The sequence below is a fragment of the Choloepus didactylus genome, chromosome 15 (assembly GCF_015220235.1).
Source record: "Choloepus didactylus isolate mChoDid1 chromosome 15, mChoDid1.pri, whole genome shotgun sequence".
In the NCBI taxonomy this organism is placed as follows: domain Eukaryota; kingdom Metazoa; phylum Chordata; class Mammalia; order Pilosa; family Megalonychidae; genus Choloepus; species Choloepus didactylus.
In genome coordinates this window covers 33,628,854-33,648,403 of record NC_051321.1, presented here as the reverse complement: position 1 = coordinate 33,648,403, position 19,550 = coordinate 33,628,854, and the positions used below count along the sequence as shown (strand labels likewise).

Genomic DNA, 19,550 nt, shown 5'->3' with positions numbered 1-19,550 from the left:
GCTAAGCCAACTTGAAAGGTGAAATCACTGCCCTCCCCCCTACGTGGGATCAGACACCCAGGGGAGTGAATCTTCCTGGCAACGTGGAATATGACTCCCGGGTAGGAATGTAGACCTGGCATCATGGGACGGAGAACATCTTCTTGACCAAAAGGGGGATGTGAAAGGAAATGAAATAAGCTTGAGTGGCAGAGAGAGTCCAAAAGGAGCTGAGAGATCACTCTGGTGGGCACTCTTACGCACAATTTAGACAACCCTTTTTAGGTTCTAAAGAATTGGGGTAGCTGGTGGTGGATACCTGAAACTATCAAACTACAACCCAGAACCCATGAATCTCGAAGACAATTGTATAAAAATGTAGCTTATGAGGGGTGACAATGGGATTGGGAAAGCCATAAGGACCACACTCCCCTTTGTCTAGTTTATGGATGGATGAGTAGAAAAATAGAGGAAGGAAACAAACAACAGACAAAGGTACCCAGTGTTCTTTCTTACTTTAATTGTTTTCATTTTAATTATTATTCTTGTTATTTTTGTGTGCTAATGAAGGTGTCAGGGATTGATTTAGGTGGTGAATGTACAACTATGTAATGGTACTGTGAACAATTGAATGTACGTTTTGTTTTGTATGACTGTGTGGTATGTGAATATATCTCAATAAAATGAAGATTAAAAAAACAAAAAAAAACAAAAAAAACAAAAAAAAACCATTTTTGCCAAGCTGATGAGTATGAACTGCTATCTCATTAAGGTTTAATTTGCATTTCCCTGATTACTATTGAGGTTGAATATCTTTTCTATTGTTTCTGAGACATTTGAATTTACTACTCTGTAGCTTTTAAAAATATTCTTTGATAATTCTGATATCTGGATTCTTTACCACCTGTTGTTTGTGCTGGTTCTTGTTCTTGGTAATTTATTTCCTTGTATACTATTTTAGTTTCCTTGGATGCTCAAGCAAATACCATGCAACGGGTTGGCTTAAACAATGGGAATTTACTAGCTCATGGTTCTGAGGCTAGGAAAAAGTACAAATCATCAAGGTCATGCTTTATTCCCAAAGACTGGCATTCTGGGGTTGGCTACCAGTGATCCTCAGTCCTGGGCTCCTCTGTCACATAGCAATACACATGGCAGCCTCTCCTGACCTCTCTTCTCTTCCAGGTTCTATTGACCTTCAGCTTCTTGTTTCCCTTGGCTTTTTTCTCTATCTGGCTGAATTTCATTCTGCTTATAAAGGACTCCAGTAATAGGATTAAGACCCATCCTGACTGAGTTGGGCCACACCTTAACTGATGTTACATTTTGAAGAGATCTTATTTACAATGGGTCCACACACACAGGAATGGATTACGTTTAAGAACATGTTTTTCTGGGGTACATAGCTCCAAGCGGGAACATATATGCCTTATGATTTTTTACTATAAGCTTACTTTCCTTAGAACCTTATTTGCAGGCATTCTTTGAGACCTGGTTTGAACCAGAGTTCTCCCTAAGAGGAATTGTGAAAACTTCAGCCTGTTGCCTGGTGGCATTACCCAGAACTTTTTTTTTTTTAACAGCTTTATTGATATAGAAAATTCACATCCATACAATTCACCCATTTAAAATGTACAGCTCAGTGGATTTTAGTGTATTCAGTTATGTGCAATCATCACCACAATTTTACAACATTCTATCACCTCAAAAAGAAATCCTGTACCATTTAACCACCACCACCCCATTCCTCCTCCCACCCCCCAGCCCTAAGTTATCACTAAACCACTTTCTGTCTCTCCAGCTTTGTATATTCTGGATGTTTCTATAAGTAGAATCATATAATATGCGGTCTTCTTTGACTGGCTTCTTTAACTTAGCATAATGTTTTCAAAGTTCATCCATGCCATTGCAGTCCTTCATTTTTCTTTTCTTTTCTTTTTCTTTTTTTTTTTTTTTTTTTTTTTTTGGCCTTAAATGCATTTATTAGAAATCAAAATTGAAAACAAAGAAACCAAGCTTTCAAGAATCTAGGTGAAAGCAAACAAGCGCAAATAAAAATAAAAGGAAGCAATTAATAAAGTCAGAAATCAATGAAAGAAAATACAAAAAATAGAGTTGAGGAAGACACAAAAAACTGCTTCTTTGCAACGACCAACAAATTAGACAAATGTTCTTTCTTAAAAAAAAGAGAGGAGACATAAATAATGACAGGAATAAGCTTTGGCTTCAGATTTGATTTTGTAACAAATAAATTTTCAAAAGAGAAACATAATTATTTGGTAGGCAATCATAAATTACCAAAATTGTGTAAAAAAAGGTCTAGGAGTTGTATGGACCAATAGCCATAGAAGAAAGTGGAGGGTTAGTCAAAGATCTACCTTTAAAATTTGTTGCAGGCAGCCTCTAAAATGGCCCATAATAGCACCTACTGGTATTCACACCCTTGTGCAATCTCCTCCCTTTGAGGGTGGCTGGACTAGCAACTCGCTTCTTTTAGCCAATAGACTGCAGCAAAAGTGATGGGATATTACTTTCAAGGTTAGGTCACAAAACAGACAAGTCACTCCCGTTTTGCTACATGACTCTCTCTCCCTTAGTGGAGCCAAGTTGTGAGCTGCCCTGGGGAGAGTTCCATGTGTCAAGGAACTGAGGGGGCCTCTGGCCAGCAGCCCATGAAGCACTGAGGTCTTGAGTCAGACAACCCACAGGAAACTGCATCTTGCCAACAGCCACGTGAGTGTATCTGCCCCCTAGATAGCCCTAAGATGACTGAAATCCCAGCCAATACCTTGTTGCAGCCTGTGAGAGATCTATGCTTAGTTTCTTGATCTACAGAAATTATGAGGTAATAAATGTTTGTTGTTTTAAACCATTAGGTTTTGGGGATACCCAGAACTTCTTTAAATTAGTTTTGCCACTAAGGGTTTTCAAATCGTTCAGACCACAATTCTGCACAGGAACCGGGTTCTGATTAACAAGTTCTAAACGGAGTACCCCTTCTCTTGACTGAGTGTCAGGTTGGAGATAGGCATGTTTCCTTGCTGACTCCTTCAGCATGGTGGGGTTTATTCCTCAGTAACCTGTTCACTGCATGTGTAGCCCTTTGGGTCCCAGGTTTATCACAGGATCTCTAGTTATAGTCTCCACCTTGGCAGACCTTGGCTTTATCTGTGTCCCAGCATCCTGTATAGTCAGCAAATTAGGTGTTCAAGGTCTCCAGGTTTCAGAAGTCAGCCTAAACCTCGGTCTTTCCTTACCGTCCAGAGTTTTTTTGTTGCTTTATTTTGGGTTCAGCATATTCCTTACTTCATTTCGGTGATGCAGTTATAAAAGATTTTGTTTTTTCCAGCATTTTATCTGTTTGTTGAGAGAGATGCTCAGAACATTTACATTTCCTAAAGAAAGAATATATAGCTAGAGTGACCATATGTTCTGTTTGCCCGGGACAGTGCTGTTTACACAACTATTAATAGTTCTCCCTTTCACTCTAAAAAATGTCTACTTTGGATAATAAAATTGTGATCCTCCTATACCTGGCCCTTGTGAATTAGGTTTTGAACCAGCATGAATGATGATCAACAAAGTTGCATAAATATTGAAGTGTTGACTAGTGGCTATTCATGGAGAATCTCCTCCCTAATTCATGTATACTAGATGTGGTACATTGTGAGTGTTCTTTAAGTATTAGCTATTTTGCTGGATTAAAAAAAACTTTTTTTCAAAGCTAGCTTTTGAAATCCATGCATACTTAGCTACATAAAATTTAGTTCCTGTAAACTGCAGATGAGTGTATCCCAGATTTTATCAAATCTAAGGGGCCGTCAACTGTAAAATGCTCATTATTTTATGTATTCCCAAGAAAGAATACTGTCAATTAAGCTTTGACATGCCATAGTTGTAAGAGGCATCCCATTTGTGGAAAAAACAACAAACTCAACAAATGGGAACTTTAGGATTAATATGATACAGTAACTCTAAAGCTCTACAAGAACTAAGTCACACCTTTTATCTCTGCTATTGATCTTTGCTTCTTTTTCCCTGATTTTTCCAGTCCCTCTCTATTGTTCTTTTTTTAAAAAAATTATTTTACTGTGGTAACAAAATTTCCCATTTTAACCACTTTCAAGTATGCAATTCAGTGGTGCTGATTACACTCACAATGTCATGCTACCATCACCACCATCCATTACCAAAACTTTCCCATCATCCCAAATCGGTTGCTTGTTAATCCAGTATTATCTTCATCATCGTCATTGCAGTCATCCTCCTCTCCTTTTCTCAACTGTATTTTCTTTTTCACTGTCAAATAACTACTATTTTCACAATCTAGTTTTTCTATTCATTAGAATTTCAAATAACAGTGCTTTCTTCTTTAGCATATCCCATATTCATAAACTTTCTAAGTTGCTCCTTAAAATATGTTTCTAGACATGTAGTATTTGGAGAGTACATTGGGACTTCTGGAAAACAGGGCAACAGTTTGCCTGCTGAGAGCTAACTGTAAAAAACAGATAAATACAACAGATAAAAAGACCCAGGGATAAAAGTGAAACTCATAGAGAAGAGGCCTGATATTTTATTTGTCAATTTGTTTTCCCAAATACATTGGTCCATGCTGATCTTCCGTTCCTTGGTTAGCAGAGGACTTTGAAGATTAAAGACCATCACCATTCATTTAGCATTTGCTGACACTGTGCTAAAGTTAAATAACAAACGAACAAAAAAATGGCAATTTAAAATAGACTAAACAGAAACCACATTTTATTCTGGCGTAAGTTAAAATTCCTTTCATAAAGCTTATTTCACTTAATCAACTTCAGGGACAATTTTAGATAACGATCCAGAATTATACAGCCCAAGAAAATTTCCATGTACCATCACTACTTTCATCCTTCATGATTCCTCTGGGTTCACAGAGTCATAGTGTTTTAGAAGGGAAGGAGACTGTGCGCATTAAGTGACTGTCTCTCAGTTTCATACTCACGTTTCTTCACTGCTTTGTGATGCTTTCTGTAACGTTTTGCAGCTTTTGCAGCTGCTCTCTGTAAGGTTCTGCCAACAGGGGGTGCTAAAGGGAGCCCGCAAGGCTAGATGAGGCAGGGACGAGTTCCTTCTGATTTTCATCTGTTCCTGTCAGGATCACTCGAGCAACATTTCTCACTTCTGCAGTGGCAGTTTAGACAGTGAGCGGCATTGATTTCAGTTTGCAGCTCACAGAACCACAGTCTCATCTGGTGCCCTCAGAGAGTAGCACCAACTGGCTGGCACCCCCTCCTCAGGGCTCCGCAGCATGGCTGTGGGACCTTCCTCTGAGCTCAGAGACACCAGCACCAGCCGTTCAGCGTTCAGCTCTGTGAGGTCCCTCCTGGATTTCAGTAATTCCAACCAATCTCTCCCTTGTTCCCGTAGCCCTAGTGATGATAGTTGTTTCCTATAGTTGCTACTTCTGTGATACTTGTTTTCCTTTTTACCTTTTCAGTTCTTCAATGCCTAGTTAACAATTCTTTACATTGTCCTCTGTTAAAATAACCTGTGGTTTCTGTCTCCCGACCGGCCCGACTAAAAGAGTCCTTGGAATTAATCCAGTTCAAGTCCCTAATTTTTTTTTTTTTTTTTCAGATAAGGCCACTAGCCCAAGAAAGGTTATGTGATATCCAAGTCAAAACATGAGTTTTCTAGTAAAGTAGGACCAGAAATATATTCTCTGGTTTCCAGTCCAATGATTTCTTCTTTTTCCTATAATGGGAGAGGGATTTTGATCTACCTACTCCTACTAATGCATACGGATGAAGAAAGAGGAAGGGTCATACTTTTCTCAATAGTGATGACTGACATCTAGTGAGAGTGGTGGGAAAGTAGTTTTGTAGTCATCAGAACCAGCCTGAATCCAAAACTTTGTTTGGTGATGACTCTCCTCACTCCAAACCTTTTGCTGGCTCAGGCCCAGGGTAGTCCAAACCACACTAATGACCACTGTTAATACGATCACTCTTTCCCACTTTCCTTCATCAGTTTCCCTTCTTTTGCCTGTCATTGAAACATTAAGATGTTCCATGTATTTTTGCCCTTGACCCCTGGTTTTTGCTCTATAGTCCCTCTCTTGCTGATTTAATGCAATCTTGTGGTTTCAATTTCTACCATGATTCTCATTTCTAGGCCCTCTCTCCTCCAAGTCTCACATTCATATATTCAACTGCCTGCTGATATTATCACCTGCATATCCCAGACATCTGGAACTTAACTGCTTGACAGACCCTTCTATTCCCTCTACCCCAAAATAAATGAGATCCTCTTTCCTGTACTTTCTATCTCAAGTGGTTGACAACATTATGCACTCAATCCTGCAAAATGAGAACCTGGGCATCTCCTAACTTCTTTTCTTTCCGGATTAAATCAGCCATCAGCCCTGCCTGTGTTATTTCCTGATCCCTATTACGTTTGCTGTAGTTCAGGTTCTGAACATGTCTAACCTGGGCTAATGGCATAGGCATCTGCTTCTAGTACTGCTTTTTCAAATATATGTACCCCATGCCTACCAGAGTGCTCTAATATGCAAAACAACCAGGTTTCTCTCTACTTAAGCTTTTCATTCAATGGCAATCCAGAGTAAAGTTAAAATTCCTTTGTACAGCGTAACACAGCTCCCCAACATCTGGTCCAATCTCATTTCTTCCAACTCTATATCTCACTTTAAGCTCTAGCAACATTAAAATGCTTTTCAGTTCATACACACATCACCTTAGATGCTAGTCTTTTCTTTATCTATCTCCTCTTCTTCCCTAGCTCTAATCCATTGTTTTAAGACTCAGATAAGTGACCATCTCCTCCCAGACTCCCAAGCTAGCATCACTGCTGCAGTGATTTTCAATCTTTTGGGCAGCTCAGTATCTGACCCCCAATTCTACGTTTGAGGAATTCTTGTTAAGATTCTTGTTGGGAAGCTGGGGTGTGGGCATACGACTAAATTCCATTAACTGATTCAGACGCTGGTGACATAAAATAGCAGGGAAATCTGTTCAAGGGTGATTGCAGTGGTGACAGTCGCAGCCATTGTCCACATACAGCAGTGGTGCTTCTAGAAAGGTCCAAAGACTCAAGTCTGGCTTTCTGACTCTCCCAGAGAGTCGGTGAGCTACTTACCGTTCTTTGAAAACTTCCTTTCTGCTTAAGCAAACCAGAGTTTGTGATTGTTGCTTAAAACTGAAAACCCTCCCCTAGCAAACAAAAATTAGCCATGACTGTATTTATCATCTTGCTGGTTAACTTCCTATTGGGTCTCCCTCACTAAACTGTGAGCCTTTTGAAAGCAGGAACAATTTCTAAATCATTTTGTGTACAGCAGGCACTCAAATATTTTTTGAATGTTAAAATCTCTATAAAAAATACAATAGGGTAAATTTATGCCAAGAATGAAGGATAGAATGCAACAGAGTTGAAAACAAAGTAACTTTACATTGATACACTGGCACAAACAGGAAGCATAAATGTACTAACCATACTTTTGCAGGTTAATTTTGTGTAAGAGCCTTTCAAAACACCCTCTGGAGAAATTTTCTCTGTTTAGGTAATAGAATGAGAATACATTTAATCACAAATGCACACTGATCATGTATTATTTTAAAATTAGCAAAAAATATTGTACATTGATAGTTAAGTCCCTAAACTGCTGTGACTTAAATTTAGTTTTAGCAAAGAACATAGTCAGCTATAAGCATGAGTTTAATCTTCCCATAGATTAGACACCAAACTGTTTTTAAAAAGGCTTCACATATGAAAAGTAACATGACTTGAAGACTGTAAAAACGCATAAAAGATGGCTGTAAAAGCACTCCATTTTCATAGTATTCCTTTTTATTTCATGTGAATTGTTGATTACGGTATAGAGTTTAACTGTTTTAGTACTAAAAAGCAACTATTTAGGGAAGAATTAGAAAAAAAGGAATGTAAGGAAATATTACTTAAATAAGCATAAAATAGTTTTAGGAAGAAAAGAACTCTTAAGGCTAGTATGGTTCTCACTGAAACTTAAAAAAAATTGAAGCACTATTGAGCTCCTTTCTTCAAATCTAACAATCAAGGCCTCAGTTGCCATCTTGGTCCTTAACATATCTATCTGGGTATTTCAGCTGGTAATCACTTAATCACTATCACCAATTTCAGATACATTTGTCCTGTTCCTTGGCTTCTGGTGTGAATAATGGGTCAGCACACAGTCTTTGGGACATTTAATTGTTGCACAAGCACACAGACACACATTCTTTCCTGGGAAGCAACTTGGTCAGTATCCAGCTGCAGAGAAACTGTTGAGCTGTGCACTGCTTGTGCTATTAATTCTGATCACAAATATCGCTTCTTAATACCTGGTGACTCCTTTTAGTGCCTATCTGCAGGTAATTTGTGGTCTAGTTTATCCAGGTTTGCATTCTGGCATCATAAAGATGCCTCCTAGCCCCATATATACCTGCCTAGCTGGCATATTTAATGGTTCTAATATGTATACCAATTACACTTTTGGCTAGCTTTTATTTTCCTTCATCAAAATGTCTAATTTTGCTGCCTACTTGACTCCAGTGTTAATAGTTGTATGGAATCCTTTTGTTTTAGCCAGATCTAGAGTAGAAGTAGGCAAAATATGGCTCAAGAGTCAATTTTGACCTGCTACCTGCTGGGGGTGGGGGGCAGGTGGTTGGGTGGGTGTAACATACATTTAACACAAAATTTCCCATTTTAACCATTTTCGGTGGTATTAATTACATTCACGTTGTGCTACCATCACCACCATCCATTACCAAGACTTTTTCATCAACCCAAACAGAAACTCTCTCTGTACACTTTAAACAAAAACTCTGCATTTCCCCTTACCCCTAGCCTGGGTAAGCTCTAATCTACTTTCTGTCTCTGAATTTGCTTATTCTAAGTACTTCATATAAGAATCATACAATATTTGTCCTTCTAGGTTTGGCTCGTTTCATTCAACGTAATGATTTCAAGGTTCATTGATGTTGTAGCATGTATCAGCACTTCATTCCATTTTACAGCTGAATATCCCATTGCATGTGTATACCACATTTTCTTTATCCATTCATTTGCTGATGAACACTCGGGTTACTTCTACCTGTTGGTTATTTAATAATGTTGCTATGAACATTGTTATTCAAAGATCTGTTCAAGTTTTTGTTTTCAATTCTTTGGGGTATATTCCTAGACGTGAAATTGCTGGGTCACACTGTATGGCCCACGAAGTCTAGAATATTTACTATCTGGCCCTTTATAGATAAGGTTTGCTTACCCTACTCTAGAGCCACCCGTGTAGTCTGGACTTGGGTCATGTTTCCATTTCTCAAAAAGTTATTTGCCTCAAAATGTCACTTTTTTGTATATATGTTATATTTCACAATAAGGACATAATTGAAACCATAGTACTATAACTCATAACAACTTTGGAAATTTCCTATATAACTACTTGTTAAAGCACACTTTGAAAGATACTACCTTTTTTGTATATGTTATATTTCACAATAAGGAAATAACTGAAACTGAAACTGTAACCTACAATATTTGAAATTTGTTCTCTTAAGTACTTGTTAAATTTCACTTGGAAAGTTATCACTTCTGTACATGTTTTATTCTACAATGAAAACATATGAAAAAAAAAGAAAAATGTCACATGGCTTCATGTAGTAGACAGAATGGCCCTAATCCCTGAACCTGTGAATGCTACTTCACATGACAACACTTAACAATTGAAAACTTCCAGCGGGCTGGGTTGAGATAACCAGAGACTTTGAAAAGATTGGAGACGACTATCTCTACTCTGTGGTAGAGCATTCTGCAATACCCTAGCAAAGGTGAAAACAGTCAAAACTTCACCGATATGTTGTAAAAACAGGTGGGAGAGTGTAAAATCTGTAGGTGGGTTGTGTGGTGACTAGGCAGAGAATTTAGGATGAAGTATATACAATCTCAAGGTTTCCTGGTCTTCAGGCCCAAGGTCCTGCTGGGGAAACACAAGCTGGAGCACAACTATGTTCTCCTAAAGCCTGTTTGTATTCCCTGAAGTAAATCCTCGTAAGAGAGAGCCCCAGCTTCACAGTTAATTAAAACACGCTGACACAAAATTCAAGCCTCATTCAAACGGGCACTTCTGGAACTCACAGTTGACAAAAAGTTTGCAGACGTTGTCTCATGTGATTCTCACAATAACCCCGAGAGGAAGGAAGACCAGGATCTACATTTACAGACGATGATTCACATTCCAACCACCATTCTCTGTTCTCCTAGGACTCTTGGATAAAGGCACAACTGAAAAGCTACTTCTAGGCAGGCCCATTAGTAGGGAAAACAATCTGAAAAAAAGTAAGCAGGGAGGAGAAACTAAGATGGCAGCTAGGTGAGACAGGGCAAAAAAACACCTCCGTGAAAAACACTAGATAAAAACCAGAAAGTGACCCAGAATACCGGTTACAGCGATGCGTCAGCTGGACGAGGTCTGCTAGTATCACAGGGGCCATATACTTGGTCAAAATGGGAGTCTGCATTCTGAAACGAGTCAGTAAGCTGGCTGGAAGACCCGCAGCCGTGCTGCGGTGTGGGGAAGCCAGGGCTTGGCGTTTGGAGACTGACTGGCTCTTAAAAAAAAAAAAAAAAGAGGGAAAAACCCAGGAGCGGCTGCAGTTGTGGGAGTGGGAACCACACAGTAAAACACAGCAAGAGGGGTCTGGGCCGGCCTCTCGGTGTCTGGCCTGGAGGACAGTCCGCTGCAGATACCCTTGGGGCCCGGGGAACGGAGGGGAGAGCCAGAAGCTGAAAGAAACCCTGCGGCTCGCAGCTGGCTCCCCGGAGGGCTGGATAAACTCCTGCCTGGGGCCATTCCCACAGCCCAGAGCCCCGCCAGTTGTCCCGGAGCTGAGAAGGAGGAACTGTGTGAGGAGGGGGGGGTTGAGATGCCCCATTCGGCCATCTTTGCATCAGACTGAGAGCGCCGCTGCACGGCCCGGCGGCCCGGGGCTTCCCTTGAGGGACGGTGCGCACTTGTGACGTAGCACGGCATTCCCTCAGCAGAGCTCCTGGAGGATTGCAGCTGGGCGGGGGGACCTGCTCAGAGAACCCAGGGACACTACGCCAAGTCTGGTGGTTTGTGGGACAGCGAGAGAGAGGGTCTAGGGCTGAAATGAAATGAAGGCTTAGACTCTTGCAGCGGCCTTGAATCTCCAGGAACCTGGGGGATTTGAATATTAAAGCTGCCCTTTCTCCCTGGCCAACCGTACACACGCCCCACATTCAGGGCGGACGGCTCCAGCAACACACCCAAACTGAGTTCTCCAACTGAACCCCACAAGAATCATTTCCCCACACACTGTGGGAACAACGTTGAGAACTGACTTGAGGGATATAGGTGACTCACAGACGCCATCTGCTGGTTAGTTAGAGAAAGTGTACGCCACCAAACTGCGTTTCTGAAAAATTAGATTGGTATCTTTTTTTTTTACAACTTGAAAGAACCCTATCAAGCAAAGCAAATGCCAAGAGGCCAAAAATAACAGAAAATCTTAATGCATATGATAAAACCAGATGATATGGAGAGTCCAACTCCAAACACACAAATCAAGATATCAGAAGAGACTCAGTACTTGGCAGAATTAATCAAAGAACTACAATCGAGGAATGAAAACATGCCAAAGGATTTAAAGGACATCAAGAAGACCATGGCCCAGGATATAAGCAACATAAAGAAGACTCTAGAAGAGCATAAAGAAGACATTGAAAGAGTAAATAAAAAATAGAAGATCTTATGGAAATAAAAGAAACTGTTGGCCAAATTAAAAAGACTCTGGATATTCACAATACTATATTAGAGGAAGTTGAACAACGTCTCAGTGTCCTAGAAGTCCACAGAACAGAAAATGAAAGAAGAAAATAAAGAATGGAGAAAAAAATTGAAAAATCGAAATGGATCTCAGGGATACGATAGATAAAATAAAACATTCAAACTTAAGACTCATTGGTGTCCCAGAAGGGGAAGAGAAGGGTAAAGGTCTAGAAAGAGTATTCAAAGAAATTGTTGGGGAAAACTTCCCCAACCTTCTACACAATATAAATACACAAAGCATAAATGCCCAGTGAACTCCAAATAGAATAAATCCAAATAAACCCACTCCGAGACATATTCTGATCAGACTGTCAAATACTGAAGAGAAGGAGGAAGTTCTGAAAGCAGCAAGAGAAAAGCAATTCACCACATACAAAGGAAACAACATAAGACTAAGTTGTGACCACTCAGCGGCCACCATGGAGGTGAGAAGGCAGTGGCACGACGTATTTAAAATTCTGAGAGAGAAAAATTTCCAACCAAGAATACTGTATCCAGCAAAACTCTCCTTCAAATTTGAGGGAGAGCTTAAATTTTTCACAGACAAACAAATGCTGAGAGACTTTGCCAGTAAAAGACCTGCCCTACTTCAGATACTAAAGGGAGCCCTACTGACAGAGAAACAAAGAAAGGAGAAAGAGATACAGAGAATTTTAACAGACATATATAGAACCTTACATCCCAAATCACCAGGACACTCATTTTTCTCTAGTGATCACGGATCTTTCTCCAGAAGGGACCATAAGCTGGGACATAAAACTATCCTCAAGAAATTAAAAAAAAAAAAATTGAATATACTCAAAGCACATTCTCCAATCACAATGGAATACAAATAGAAGTCAATAATCTTTGAACTGTAACTCCACTATTTACTTCCTACATGATATAAAATACACAAACTCTAATGACAAATCAGTGGTTTTAAACTCAACGTAAAATATGTAATTTTAGACAACTATATAAATGTGGGGGAATGGAGGAGTATAGGAACATAGTTTATGTGTCCTATTGAAATGAAGGTGGTATCAAAGAAAAACAAGATTGTTATGGATTTAAGAGGTTAATTTTAAGCCCCACAGTAAACACAAAGAAATTATCAGAGAATATAACCATAGAGATGAAATGTAAAGTTTGGGTTAAGAGAAATGGGGGAAGGGGCAATGGGGAGTTAAGAAATGAGTGTAGGGTTGCTGTTTGAGGTGAAGGGAAATTTCTAGTAATGGATGGTGGGAAAGAGCATTACAACATTCTAAATGTGATTAATCCCACTAATGGAAGGCTAGGGAGGGGGTGAAATGGGAAGATTTAGGCTTTATATATGTTTCCACAACTGAAAAAAAAAAAAGACAGTCTAAATAGATGACAATTGAATGCCAAGGATGAACCTGGATGGGATTGGAGGATGGAGGACAGAAGGCTCAAAGGGTCACAGTTGAGACGTAAGGAAAAGGAAATATAAAATGTAAGCTTTGTATCATTGTTGAATCTCTTGTACTTCTTAGCTGTGCTTAATGGGATTGCATAAAAGAATGTTCTTGTTCATGGGAAGTGTATATGTGAATTATGGTGTTTGTTCAAGGATGTGTGCAGCTAGCTCTCATATGTTCAGAAGACAGCAATAGATGATGGATGATAGGGAGGGAGGGAGGGAAAGAAATAGCAATGTGACAGCATGTTAAAGTTGGTGGATTGGGCTATCGGGGGAGGGAGGTCAGGGTATGATGGAATTCTGTGTATGGGGTTAGTATTGTTTTTGCAACTGTTCCTATAACTTTAAATTTATTTCAAAATAAAAAAAAATAAAGAGGGAAATCTTAAAAAAAAAAAGAAAATGATGGAATGCTCAAAGGACCAAATGGAAAAAAACAAAAAGTAAGCAGGCAAACTGGACTTTTTCTTCAAAAGAAAAAATTTCAAAAGTAAGCAGGCAAACTGGAAATTTTCTTCAATAACATTTCTTCTGTCATAACTGAAACATCTGATACCGTTTTCTTTCTTGGTTTCTGAAACTCCTATTTTCTTTCAGGAGAAGCCCCATTAAAAAAAAAAAATTGCCGTTAGGTGCTTCTAAAAACTTCAATGTACACACAAATCACCTGGGAATCTTGTTAAACCACAGGTTTCAACACCAGGCAATGGTGGTACTGCTGGTCTGAAGACCACATTGTAAGAAGCAAGGGCCTAAAAGACAGTCTCTTTGTAGGGTTCTCCCCCCTACCCCCCTGGGTTCTCAAGCAATCTTATGCCCCAAATCAGATAATTCTAATTTTTTCCCTCAATAATTATTTTTTTTGCCATTTGTCTGTCTTCCCTCCAAACCATCCTGCTGTCAGACTAGCTTTCCTAAAACAGGCAATCCCTACAAGAACCTCCAGGAATTTCTCATTATCATCAAATCTAAATTCCTTGATTTGGACCTCAGGTTCTCTAATTTATCCTTTACTGTGGCAGGCAATGTTCTAGAGCTCTCCATCTATTAACTCATTTCATCCTTATAACAACTCTGTGTGGTGGACAGTATTATTATCCCTACTTTAGATCAGGACACTAAAGCATAGGTTAGGTAATTTGCCAAGGTCACAAAGCTTTAAGTGTCTCAAGACAGTCTGGCTCCAGAACAAGGTATAGAGAAAGACTATTGACTAGAGAGCCCGTAGGCCCAGGTTTAAATTCAGTATCTGTAAAAAACTCAAGGTAGGACTCAGACTAAGTCACGATCTCTTTGGACCCCATTTTCCTGCTTCACAAAATGAAACAGGTAAACTAGATGGCCTCTAAGTTTCTTTTCCACAAATCTACCTATTCAACCACATGTTCTCTAGACCTTAACAATTTTGGACCAGTTGCTTCACTGTCACCCACTTTATTCTCAATCCTACTTCTGCCACCACTCCTGCTACTTCTTCCCCACCCCACCCCCACCCCTCACCCCTGCCCAAGCTGCTACCTGTGTGGCCCTGGGTGAGTTATTTAATCTCTAGTGCATCAGTTTCCACATCAGTAACAGCAGGAAAATACTTACCTCTTAGAACACCAGCTTACAATACCAAATCTTCTGTTCTGCAAGGATTTTATAATAAAAAATGGCTTAGAGAGGCAATTGCCTGCAATGTAGACATCTTTTGAGTATAAAAGGATTCAAAATGAATTTCTGTCCTGCATTTCTTCAGTCAGCCTTTCCCATTCCCCTGGAATCTGGGTATCACTGAATTGTCAAGAAGGCGCCTTTGGAAACCTGAGAAAAGTGTTCAGGCTCAATACAGAGGGAAATCAAGAAAATACACTCATGGCCATTGGAAGTGCTTTTATTTATAAAATAACTATTTAAATATAAACATCTCTAAATATAAACACTATTCACAAGAGACTCTTGCATTACTACCTTCTGACAGGAAGCTGGGACCCTGGGGATGAGGAGTCCATGGATGTCTCCCAAGTCATCTGGGCTTTAAGGCCAGACAGACACTTGAAGGAGCAGGAGCTGTAAAGCTGTTCTTGATTCCCTTTCTTAAAAGGCAAAATTCTTAGCGTCCTGTTCCAAGGTAGGCTTCACATCTGGGCAAGACCTTAAGCATAAGAACCCTACTAAAACAGAACTTTTAGGGAGAGATTCTTAGTCAAAGGGTTAGCATGTATCTTCCTGAGACCACAGGGAGGTGCTTCAGGCACTTGAGAATCTGTGTGGCTTAGACTGTCAGATCTGAAGAATGGAGGTTAGTGGTGAAACAGAAAATGCTTATTTCCAAGTCTAAGATAAGCTACTTCTAAGACTGCTTATTCTAATTCAAATGAGATGCATGTTTTATGTTTTCTGCATCTATGGATGTAACCAGATAGTACGTGTGCTTGGAGGAAGGAGGAAGGCAACCAATAGTCCACCTTGCTGAAGTGATTTCAGCTCATTGCGGAACTAAGACTTTGAATGGAATGGCTGTAACTCTGATCATGTTCTTCTGAGAAAATTTATCAGTTATTGAGTCACAGGGACAGAGAGGGACATGAGGCTCTGTCACACCCAGAGGATATAAAGTAGAGACAACTGTCAAAAATATAAAAATGTATCTAACAAGGGAAGAGAACCTAACAGATGAAGGGTCAGAGGAAAATAAAGACCCAAAACACTTCTTAAAAGAAGGAGGCAGCTGAATTTTGCATAGCCAATTTGGGAATGAAGTGAAATAAATAAGAAAAAGATTACAGATGTTACTATTTTAGGGACTTTTAGAAATTAGAGGCAGGTGTGTGTGTGTGTGTGTGTGTGTGTGTGTGTGTGGAGGGAGGGGGTGAAAGAGAATGTGTTCCGGGACACCAAAGGTGTCCCCGAAGGCTTGAAACACTAGGTTGGTACAGTTTCTTAGTACAATCTCCTTGTCACACGCAGAGCCACAGCCTAAAAAGTGCTCTCAGGCTACAGCAAAGCTCCTAGAACCATAACCCTTCTCTTAATCCAAGTCAGTTTCTGGTCAGTTGATCGTGGAGCACGGGGTCACCTCAAGCTCAGTAAGGTGCAGCAACCAATGCCAACATTGTCTAATGCTATATATAGCACAGCTGCCAGCATATATAGGACACTGGTTTTCTGATCGGACATTTCTCATTTCCACTGGCTGATCCCAAGACTTGCTTCTCTTCTCATGGCCACTGAATCATCTGTAAGACCCAGGGCCCATTTCAAGTTCTAGAAGTTCTAGAGCACATCAAGGTTTACAACTCAGTTGAGAAGAACAAGACTTATTTGTGCTCCACCATGCCATGGTTAAGCAATGCAGACAGGGCCTGGGTCTCAGGAGTGGTGCCCTCGCCTCAGTGGACCGCCAGAACCTTTCAGCAGACTGCAAGCAAAGCAGCAAGGTTGAGTGGTGGGAAGACAGGTTCAGGTGTACTCAGTTTTGCAGATATAATTGGATGGAACATAGCCCTTCTTCCCATTAATTTCAGCTAACCACCATTCTGTATTTCCTGTAACATCTTTAAAGTCAAGGATCTTGAGTCTCTGATTGGCTGCCACGCTCAGCTCATTTGGGTTTCGTGCCTTAAAGGTATAGACGGCAAAATAGACCTGTGTGAGGGAGAGAAAGTGAATTAGAAAATGGGAAACTGCTTGGAGCAACGCTGTCCAACAGAACTTTCTGTGATGATGAGGAGGTTCTCTATATGCACTGTCCAACATGGCGGCCCTTAACCATATGTGGCTACTGAACACCTGAAATGTGACTGGGTTGTGGGTAGTAACAGAATCACCAGAGAGAAACTGGCATCTGTTATGCTCATCTGTGGGACTGAAATGTGGCATGGAAAGTCTGAGCTGAGAAACTAGTGTGAAGACTGGTCTTATGAAGCCAGACCTTGGCAGAGGCAAATACCTCTACTACTCACAAATAACCAAGTCTCCCAATGAAGACAACAACTGCTCAACATGAGCTCAGTGACAAACCTTATAAAGCGAAAGGAAACGTACTGCTGTAAGAGTGAGCAAATCCTATAAATGGGTGAATTCAGAGCTGAGAAACTATAGATAATAGAGCAATCTGAAAGCAGCTTTAAAATATGTAGGCTTATAATGTTCAAGATATAAAGGCTATATTCAAATTCATTTTTGAATTTTGTAATTGCCTGTTCAATTATAATCACAAAGGAAAACCTGAAACTGGAATAAATGCAAATTCTAGAAATGAAAACATATTTGAATTAAAAAAAACTAAGTAGATGGATTAAATAATAGACTATACAACTAAAGAATTAGTGAACTGGAAGAGTGGAAAAAGTTTTCATGGTAACACCTTTCAAACACCCCAGTAACACAGAAGGGTTCCAGAAATAGCCTGTGAAGAGTCAGCCACGGAAGGAGCTCAGATGGTGCTGCATTTGCTCACTCTCTGAGTGGGGAGTTTCCTTGCATGCTAAGAGTTGTCTGTGAGCTCACCTGCAGATCACCTCCCAGGACCTGGGCAGGTCTCTGCCACGCCCACTCTTGGAGGAGTGTGCCCCGTGCCCACCTGTTCCACGGTGGTGAACCAGGGGAGCACTTACCTGGTTGCCTTCTGCCTCAAAGCTCTCGGGCTCTTCATTTTTGTCTTCCAAAGACTGGGCTGTTCTTGCACATCCCTTTACAAGGTCTTTACCTTGCCTATTTCGCCCTGGTAGGGAAGAGCCAACCATTTCTGGAAGCCTGGAGCAGCGGTAGCTTCTTGGGGTGGTTGCAGGTTGGATAATCTCTCTGGCTGCATCTACAGAGTCCTGCGGCCTGGGCTGGAAGGTGGAGTCTGTGTCTGAAAGGCACCTGCTAGGGCCACTCTCTGAATTACCCAAGTTTAAAGATGCACTGAGATTTCCTGGGTCAAATTCCTTCAATGAAGCTGCATCTTGAGGCTGTTTCTGGCAGGGCCCTGCGGTAAAGGACACAGCCATGCTGCTAGGGTCGAAGGTCAAGGTGCTGCTGCTATCCGGTCGTGGGACTCTGGGCGAGGAGCCGCTGTGCTCTGACTCGGTGGAAGAGTGGCTGCCAACAGAGACATCAGAGTGGCTGCGACGCGGGTTGTAGGGCTTCAGAAAGGAGCTATACACAAAGCCTTTGGTGACTGCGGGAAGGAAACAGTAAGAGCTTTTAGTGAGAGGAGAGATGGAGGGTGTGGGGAAATCAACAGAGGAAAAAACATGGTTTAAGAGCTAGGTCAATAATTCAGAGTCACAAAATAAGATGCCTAGTGAAAAAATCAGATCGAAACATTCAATCCAAGGATACAATGTGGGTGGGCAGAGACTAAAAGCTGTGGCTACCTACCAGTTCATTCTTGTCACAACCTTGTAACAGATGAGTGATAAGGAGGCCTTATGGAAAGGCAAGACAGTAATAAAAATGGCTGCATGTTTGAGAATGGGCATATAAAGAAAATTTATGAGGCTGTCTAGATCATAGAAACAGAGGCTAACTATGTGTTCAAATACATCAAGTGTAAAGAGATTTTAGGAACCGCCTCATCTTGACAGAGCTCCTCAGCCAGGCTTCTCTATCCCCTTCCCCATCCATGACACTTGGATCTCTCCCTTTGGTTTAGGAAGCACTGGGGAAAGACTGTGAGAATATTCTAAAGCAGGAAGCCGTTTACATTGACCGTAATACACAGATAGCAAATACAATAGCAGACATTCACTTTCATAAACTGCCTAAGATAAAGACGGGGACATTCTAGATTGTAAGCTCTTACAGCAGTTAACTCTATCCCTGAATTGTAAGGCCTATCTCTAAACTTTGAGATGCTGATCCCCTAGCGTATAACCTGATTGGTCGCTGGAACAATGCATATCTCTGAGACACCTGAAACTCAGAGCTAGAGCTTGGCAGATATGAATGGCAGTATTACTGCATGCAGCCACTGTCAAAAAAAAAAAAAAAAAAAAAAAAAAGCTGAAAAAGAGCCCAGACTTCAATTAGTGATATGAATGAAGCGGGTCTGGTTAAGACCAGGGCAAGCCAGCCCAAAGGATAAAGGTTGAAACTGATTGTGTTTTAAAGCTTCAACTTTCATATGAGACCAAGGGAATAAATATCTATTTGGTACAGGATCTAAATTTTCTAAACGGTACAACTCTACAGTCGATTTGTTCAAACACCACAATTGCATGGAACTTTGAATAGGAAGTGAGATACGGTAGGTTAGTATAGGCTGGAGTGAAATAGTGACACATCCTAGAGTAATTTGGG

General features: G+C 40.5%; 1 protein-coding gene across 2 annotated transcripts in view; it reads right to left on the bottom strand.

Annotated features, from left to right (window-relative positions):
- Positions 1-15,137: 15,137 nt before the first annotated feature.
- LOC119510088 (dynamin binding protein) overlaps positions 15,138-19,550 on the bottom strand; it is a 112,387-nt gene continuing 107,974 nt past the window's right edge. For both annotated transcript variants that reach the window (XM_037804165.1, XM_037804166.1), the window contains 2 exons: positions 17,879-18,426; positions 15,138-16,907 (listed from right to left, as the gene is read on the bottom strand). In XM_037804165.1, the coding sequence (XP_037660093.1) occupies positions 16,722-16,907; positions 17,879-18,426 (734 nt within the window). In that variant the 3' untranslated portion in view covers positions 15,138-16,721. The remainder of the gene's footprint in view (positions 16,908-17,878; positions 18,427-19,550) is intronic.